Source organism: Aegilops tauschii, chromosome 3 (genome assembly GCF_002575655.3).
Source record: "Aegilops tauschii subsp. strangulata cultivar AL8/78 chromosome 3, Aet v6.0, whole genome shotgun sequence".
Lineage (NCBI taxonomy): Eukaryota > Viridiplantae > Streptophyta > Magnoliopsida > Poales > Poaceae > Aegilops > Aegilops tauschii.
In genome coordinates this window covers 490,323,954-490,332,086 of record NC_053037.3, presented here as the reverse complement: position 1 = coordinate 490,332,086, position 8,133 = coordinate 490,323,954, and the positions used below count along the sequence as shown (strand labels likewise).

General features: G+C 46.3%; 2 protein-coding genes across 2 annotated transcripts; both read left to right on the top strand.

The window, feature by feature from the left end:
- Positions 1 to 2,560: 2,560 nt before the first annotated feature.
- On the top strand, positions 2,561 to 3,231 carry LOC109756391 (uncharacterized). The gene has a single exon (XM_020315238.4). The coding sequence runs from the start codon at positions 2,637 to 2,639 to the stop codon at positions 2,991 to 2,993; it is 357 nt and encodes a 118-aa protein (XP_020170827.1). The 5' UTR covers positions 2,561 to 2,636; the 3' UTR covers positions 2,994 to 3,231.
- A 3,100-nt stretch (positions 3,232 to 6,331) lies between these two features.
- LOC109756362 (uncharacterized) lies at positions 6,332 to 7,913 on the top strand. Its single transcript, XM_020315214.4, has one exon. The coding sequence runs from the start codon at positions 6,753 to 6,755 to the stop codon at positions 7,584 to 7,586; it is 834 nt and encodes a 277-aa protein (XP_020170803.1). The 5' UTR covers positions 6,332 to 6,752; the 3' UTR covers positions 7,587 to 7,913.
- The last annotated feature ends 220 nt before the right edge of the window (positions 7,914 to 8,133 follow it).

Sequence of the window (8,133 nt, the reverse complement as noted above, 5' to 3'; positions counted from 1 at the left end):
AAAACCTTATGGGGTTTGATGTTTGTGTTTGTGTCCGTGACGGACTCCATCCGTTAGGATTACACAATGTTGGACTTATATATATGCATTTGGGCTAATTAACTGGAAAGCGAGGCAATTAATCTCCTCTATTATGATATGGGCTATTAAATGGGACAAAGAGGTGACAAAAAAGGAAATAGGAAAGAAATTGGAATCCTAAGAGATAAATTCTATATATATGATGATGTGGGCTACTAAATAGGGCGCCATTTGGGCTAATTAACTGGAAAGCAAGGCAATTAATCTCCTCATATGGGCTATTAAATGGGACAAAGAGGTGACAAAAACGGAAATAGGAAAGAAATTGGAATCCTAAGAGATAAATTCTAAATTCTATAATCTAATTTGAGAAGGACACGTCTTGATAAAGAAGAACTAAGGAAGGAAATCGGGATCCTAAGCAATTTAAAAAGGACAGAGAACCAGAATACTTCCTGCATAATTTAAGGAGAAATATGCACGTTGATTAACGTTGCTGTATGCGCCGCCCCTGATCAATTAAATGAGAAGGAAAAAAAATAGAGGAGAATTGCCGATGGAAAGTGTTCAAAAATAAAGTGTCAAGCAAAAAAAACCTTATGGGGTTTGATGTTTGTGTTTGTGTCCGTGACGGACTCCATCCGTTAGGATTACACAATGTTGGACTTATATATATACATAACTTACCGTGCACACAAGGGAAGCGTTATCTAGACGTCCTGTGAAATACTTGCACACGAACGTAAAATACAGAACAATTTTTTTTTGGCACTGTTGATCTCGCCTATATACGTGTTTGCATAATAAATCATCGACACCAAAAAACATTTAGTAGAAGTCCTGGCCATAGAGTCAGATCTCAGTAAAGTTGTTGTTCCGGACAAGAAAGAAGATGCCATGCTTCACGTCTCTGAAGATGGACGTGCTGGAGGTATGGAGGAACAACTGTGTCCAGGTAAAATAACTTCAACAAAAGTATTGCTTGTACGATATTTTTATTGTCCGATGTTAGTAACACATTAGGCTTGTCACCATTTATAGACGTCTGATCTACATTGTTGTATTTTTATTGTCCGATGTTAGTAACTCATTAGGATGATTAATGTGCCAGTGTGATATGTTTTCTCATTATTTATAGACGTCTGGTCTACATTGTCGTATTGAAGTTAGACAAAAAATGTCATCTGTATATCAGTGCTCTTACTTCAATATCATTTTCCTATTTTTCTAAATTGGATCTAGGAATAACACGACAATATATAAACATATATATTCTCATGCTAATGTCCAGCGTACTTAATGTAACTTATAAGTAGGAGCAGCTCCTATGTTCTATTTATGATGCAAAATCTAATCTGTTTTTTAATGAATAACATATTTATATAATATAAAAAAGTCTCATGCAGACAAGCAATTGGGGTCGCGATCTCCGGTGATGGATGCCAGGGAACAAAGAAGGAGAAAAGACAGAGAGCGGTATGCAAGGATGACCAACGAAGACAAACGGGATAAACTAAAAAAGCGTCGTGAAGCCTATCAGCAAAGCAAAAAAAATAAAGATTCAACTCATTTGCGGAAAAAATGCACACATGGGAGGAAGAAATATGCAAATATGGAGCCAACACAAAAGGCAAAAAAAAAATATGCATGACAAAGACAGAAATATGCAAATATGCAGCCAGAACAAAAAAAAGCTAGGATAAAGCAAATTGCAGCTAACCGTGAGTTGAAGCGCAACACACCATGCAAAGATTCAATTGCGATGGTTAACCCTGCATATATCCCAACAGAAGAGGAAGTCAGTAAATCTATACGGCAAAGACTTAATGGTTAGCACATACACAACATGAGCATATATGCATGGACAACCAGCGAAGTATACAACATTTTTACTATCTCATGTCGGTAACTCAATGCAGGTGCTACATGCACAACATTTTTATTGTGAGTATGATGGTTAATGTCCTGGTATCGTATGATTTGTCGATAGGCATCGGCGGCCCAATGTACATCGTCATAGTTAAGTCGGCAATGCTCTCACTTTAAATAATATATGAAAATTCTTTGAATTAGTAATTAAACTCTCGAAAATTTTACTTCAAAGTCAAGAAAATAGGCATTCAGCTGAAGTCCTACATGCGCCCCTTCCTCTCCAACAGCAACCCTCCTTCCACCATTTTTTTCTCCCACTCAAAAACTCTTCCATGCACAACTAATCTTCAACCCTAGGGCACTGAGGAGTTGAAGGAGGCACCACCGGACGAAATGAGTATCGTTCTTTACATCTTTGCCCCATGGTTCGGACAACGAAAATTATAAATGCTCTAATTGAACTAAAGATTGTTCTTCGACTAAATTATCCATGTTTGAAATAAATAAATTAAATTAACCCGTGGCAACGCACGGGCATATTTGCTAGTTTTTCTTAATATATTCTGAGAATATCATGGATGCAGTATTTTCCGCAAGAAGTTTCAGCCCATGATGTAGGCCAGCCCACGTATATGCAAAGCGAGACAAAAGACAGGGTCCATTCTAGCCTGGGCCAAATTACCCGACCAATTCGGCCATTCCCAGTTGCCCTAAGAACAAGGCGAAGAAGTAGCGCACCACCAATGGCGACTCCCGGGGATGGCGAGGACGCGCCGCCGCCGCCGCCGGTGGACGCGGCGGGGGCTGGAGGCAGCTTGATCGCGAAGGTGCGGGAGCAATGGAGGAGCACGAAAGAGCACGCGGAGACGTACCCGTACGTGTGGGGCTCCTACATCCTCGTCTACGGCGGCCTCGGCGCGTACATCACCTGGCGATGGTGCAAGCTCCGCCGCACCGAGGACCGCGTCCGCGCCCTCCAGGCCCGCCTCCGCCAGCTCGCCGCGGCCGAGGAGTCGCAGGCCGCTTCCACTCCTCCTACCCCATCTCCTCCCCTGCCGCCGCCGCCGACTGGGCCGGGCAAGCCCGCCTCCGCGCCGTGAAGAGTAAGGCCCCTTAGGCAACTTCTTGACTTGAAATGTTACAAGTTACAGAACAATCCCTGCATCGTTCGAGATCGAGGCATTCCTTGCCTCTGTTTACTCTGTGATCCTGGACCTAAAGAAATGGTGGGATCTCGCCCCCAAAAAAGTTGGAAGGCAGAATTCTGTGTTCATACTGGAGACCATTCTGGAGAAGGTTTTAATTGTTGTTATTAATGTATGTTTACCCTTCCCGCTAGGGAATTTTGTCACCGTGACCTTTTTTCTAGCCATTCCACATCGTATTTGTTGCGTTTCTCACTGCTGGTCTAAACAGATACAATGTTTCATTGGTTTAGTTCATGTACTCGTGGTATAGTTCTTGATAATACTAATATTTCAACCCTATGGAAATCTGTTGAACTATCACCGTTGGGGTAGTATGGTATGTGCACTGTTGTGAGAATTTGATAGAGAAGTCTGAACGAACATGCTGTATTACGCACTGTTGGGGTAGTATAGCTGCTGAATTGGATTTGGAAGAGAACATAGCATGGTCCTCTGAAACAGAAGGCTCAACCAGCATGCTAGCAGTGGCCTTAACATTATTGTTATCTGCTGATATCTGTAGCTTTCATAAAATTGTCTTTTTATCCTAAATGATGGTGGTAGGAATTTTAATGTGCTCATCAAAGAGTTCACTCCAGCGACATTTTTATGCGGGAAACAGTCCATTATCAAACATCCCTTACCTTATTTCAGTAGCATTGTTCCTCCCAAAATTCCTGATCTGTTATAGTGAACTATTTTTGCTTATCTATGCAATTATCTTGTGTTGAATAGCTGAAACCAATTAATTGCTAGTTTCCCCCAAAGTCCCTCTTAGCCACTAAAGAGTGCTGTCTAAAATCTGAACCTTGGCTGTTGAGATTTTTGTGAATATTTCGACCGGAAACATCAAAGTATTATGTGTATATGTCATGATCAACAGTTCCTCCATGTTTTAGCTCTGTCAGGTTTTATTTTTACCAATGAACTTACTCATCCAAGCTTCATTTGTAGACTATCAATGTTGAAAATGCACGTACTAAAGTTTTGACACATGTATTGTTCGTTGTCACATATTTCACTGATGCTTGAAAGATTTAATTTGTGCGTACAGTAGAAAAATTCACTATTCCTGTAATTTGCTTTGGCATGCTTTATAATCAACGCTGCCAGTATGGATTTAAAGGGCGTATTTTCATTTTTAGTTAGTTACTTAAGACAAACTTTGACCAACATTTGCTCCATTAATATGCGACCCATGTGTTACAAAACCGCAATCGTACATTGGTAGTTTTGAATATGAATCTAAAGACATTGATTTTTGTGTCGTATATCGTTCCTTTTTTAGTTCTATTTTTTCGTGCATTGTGACCAAGAACTGATTTGAGGATAATTTTGGACTGGTGATCCTGGTTACATCATTGATTAGAGGAGTAATTACCAATTTAAAATCTTTCTAATTCAAGGAGGGTAGAACTGGCATCTACTTGGGTAAAAAGGAAATACGCCTAATAATTTAGAATTTATCTAAAAAAATACACCTAATAAAAAGGAACGTAATAGGGATTACTAGTGTAGTAACTGTTGGTCAAAACCTTGTCTTAACAAATCAAAATACGTCATATGTATCCGAACAGAGGGAGTACTATACTACAAAGGTGTACTCCCTCTGTTCCAAAATACTTGTTTGTGGTTTTAGTTCAACTTTGAACCGAAACCACAACAAGTATTTTGGAACGGAGGGGGCACCTTTATTTCCGGCCGTACAAAGGTGTACCTTGATGTTCCATCTTACAAATGTTTGATGTGATACTACCTTGGTTGTGCCCATATTAACCTGCAAGCATCCAGGAAGTGTTTGTGGGCACAACAAATTGATTGCATCGGTGGCCCATTTGGCCTGGATTCTTCTTCAATTCATTTACATCTAATACTATCTATTGCTTGATTCTAATTTTGTTCCTCGTCCTATTCGTCGCTGTTTTGATATAATGCGAATCAGCGATGGGAGTACAATAATTCAGGCCCCATGGCAGCCTGTGGGGCTGTGTTTCCCAAGGCCGGAGCTGTTTAGAATGAAGATCAATGCATCTTTTTCAAGAACAAGTTGCAAGGATATGCCCTTGCGCCTCCCCAGTCATGTGGTTTTCCATTCCCTTACTTTATCATATCTGGTACTTGATCTTAATTTTGTTCCTCGTCCCATTCGTCGCTGTTCGCCGACGTGTATCTCTTGATGGGACTGGGAGTGCAATAATTTGGATCCCATGGGATCTTGTGAGCCTGTGGGGGCTGTTGACCAATGTTTGACTATGGATTGAGTATGCAGCTCGGTTTCTTCTACATAAATCATTTTCGAAAAATCACTGTCTGCATTTTCTTTTCTGCGCACTACTGATATGAATCACTGTCTGCTTCTTTTTCGAAAAATCTTTGTCTGATTAGCAACCAGCAGCTGATTGCTAGCTGCATAGGGTCATTCAGATATCTTTTTCCTATCATTGTCTTGTCTTGGTAGGATTGACAAGGTGACGTGTTACATCTGTCATTAGCCCCTTTCGAGCTAACCTACTAGGGCTAGGCCGCTAGCTGAAGGAGCAAAATCAGCATGTTTAGGAGCTAAGCCACGCTCTCAATCTGGTGCTCAATCTGCAGCAATGGCAACAGAATAGTACAGATCGGGTAGGTGCCCTGCCTGCCTGATGCCTTCTCCGACACGGCCATGTGATCGCCGGTCAGCAGCACCTTGCGCCAAGAGCTGCCCTTGATTCCGTTTATTTACTGAGCGTCTGCCCAGCCCCATCTCATTTCTGTTCATGACCTCATTCCCCGCAGATTTACCCCCTCAAATCGTACTTTTGATCTCGGTAAAAAGGGAAAGATAATGTTGGTTGTTTTAGGAGAAGTTCGCAACCTATCTGTCTAGTGCAGGAGTATAACTGGTCCCATGTACTGCACTATGTGTTTGACATTGTTAGTAAGAGGTGGTGCTGAACTGATTTTTAACTGAAAAACAGTTGAGGACAGGCTGAATCTGCAGGCCCAACCGTTCTTTAATTTTTCGAAATTTGAAGCACCGGCGTGGTGTTGATCACGCTGGTGGGCACTGCTGCAGCGCGGCTTAACTAGAAGACAGATCGGCCTGAGGCGGATCAGTGGCCTTTCCACTCGGAAACGAAAAGACTATAAGCTTGTTAATTGGGAGGGCCACGGGAGAAAATGGGCTCTGTCGGAGGTCTCCCCTCCAGATCGGCGCCAAATCGCTGTGCCTCACTCATGCCTGCGTCCTGATAAATAAAACTATTCGCTGCACAACTGCAATACTTAATTCATTAGCCAAATCGTAGGAGATTTTACAGCGATCGTCTGATGCACTGTTAATATGCTTCTGATGGAGTATCTTTTAAAATCTCATCAGTACTCTACTTGGTTGTTACTCAGTAAATAACGCTGTTTTGGGGAGACAAATAGTCGAGATCCGTTATTGGAGTTCGTTTCGTTTCAGAGGTGGCGCCACTGTTCGACAGCCTCTGGTGCATCCGCTCTGGGCCTCGCCCCTCCCCCTGCCCCGCCCACCTCCGAATTTTTAAGGGAAGCAGCGTGTGGTGGCGTCCGCTTATCCCTCTCCCTGCTCCTAGATACCAGCCAGCCTCCTGTCCCTCTCCCTGCCGGGCGCTCGCCGTGTTCACGGGGCGGCGAGGTGCGTACGTGCGCGGCTGGTGGCGGTGGGCGATGCCGCAGGTCGACCTGGAGAGCCTGGTGTGCGGCGGCGCGGGCGCGGGCGCCGGGGACAGGAAGGTGTCGTGCGAGACGGTCATCGCGGGCGGGGACAGCGGGGACGCCTCGCCCCCGCGGCGCGTGCCGCCGCCGCCGGACCACGACTTCCCGCCGGAGTCGATAACCATCCGCATCGGCGACGACGCGGCCTTCTCGGAGCTGAACCCGATATACGAGCGGGACGACTCCACCAAGGGCAGCACCAACCCCAAGTCGTCGGCGGCGGCGGGCGGCGCCTGCAACCCCGTCCCGCTCAAGGCGCGCTCCAACTCCGCGCGCGTCGCGGGCGGCCCTGCCGCGGCCACCGCCACCTTCTTCGGCCTCCCGGCCAGGATCCGGCCGGCCTTCACCCGGCGCCAGCCGTCGCAGGGCCGGATCTTGCCCGACAAGCGCTCTGGCGGCACCGGCGAGGAGCCACGGTCGCCCAAGGTGTCCTGCATTGGGAAGGTGCTGTCCGACCGGGAGAGGTGCGGGCGGCGGCGCCAGCGCAGGTGGTGGCGCGGGGTGGCGGCCGTGTTCCGGTGCGGCGGCGGCTGCGCCTCCCGAGGCGTCGGCGGCGGCGCGGGCAAGAAGATGGCGCTGGAGGAGAGCGAATACGACGAGGAGGAGAAGGAGGCGAGCGTCGCGGCAATGCGGAAGTTCAAGTCCGGGAGGAGAGCCGCCACGTGGGGAGAGGAGGCGCTGGCAGCGGCGGCGGCGGAGGCCTTCTCCGGCGAGCGGGCGGGGGATGAGGAGAAGAAGCACGAGAGCCACGAGACCGAGCACTGGGCCCGACTGCCGGTAAGTTAGCCGTGGCAGAGGCGGGAAGATGGGTGGTGATACAAGCGCATGGTGGTCCCCGCTGTCAGTGACGGCGCCCGGTCGCCGTCGATAGGTGATCTCGAGCCGTCTCGAGCCGCGCCCATCGGGGTAGGGGGTAGGGTGGTCGTGACCGGTGACTGGCCTAGAAATGCGGGTTTTGGAATGAATTTCCGTGGTCTTTTGCAGTTTGGCATTTTGCTCTTGGGATCGTGGTGCTCAACTTGTTGTGTTGTTGTTGCGTGTTGCGGCCGTATCGATGCATGGATGGATGTACATACCACCACCCCTGAAATAATAACAGGAACTTGCACACAAGGTGTCCCGTTCGTGTTTCTCTCTTTTGCTACTCGCCAAGGTCCATGCATGTGATGCGTTATGGAACAGACAAATGACTGTTGAATCTCGAGCCGCATGGGCCACCATATGCCATGATTTAGGAGTTTCGGACGTGATTCAGGGCCATTCAAAGGAATTCTACAGGATTTATGAAGGATTGAAATCCTTAAAAAATATGTATTGGTCCTTTGATTCGTAG

Excerpts from the sequence above, each read along its gene's own strand:
- LOC109756391 (XM_020315238.4), top strand. The coding sequence starts at position 2,637 with ATGGCGACTCCCGGGGATGGCGAGGACGCGCCGCCGCCGCCGCCGGTG.
- LOC109756362 (XM_020315214.4), top strand. The coding sequence starts at position 6,753 with ATGCCGCAGGTCGACCTGGAGAGCCTGGTGTGCGGCGGCGCGGGCGCG.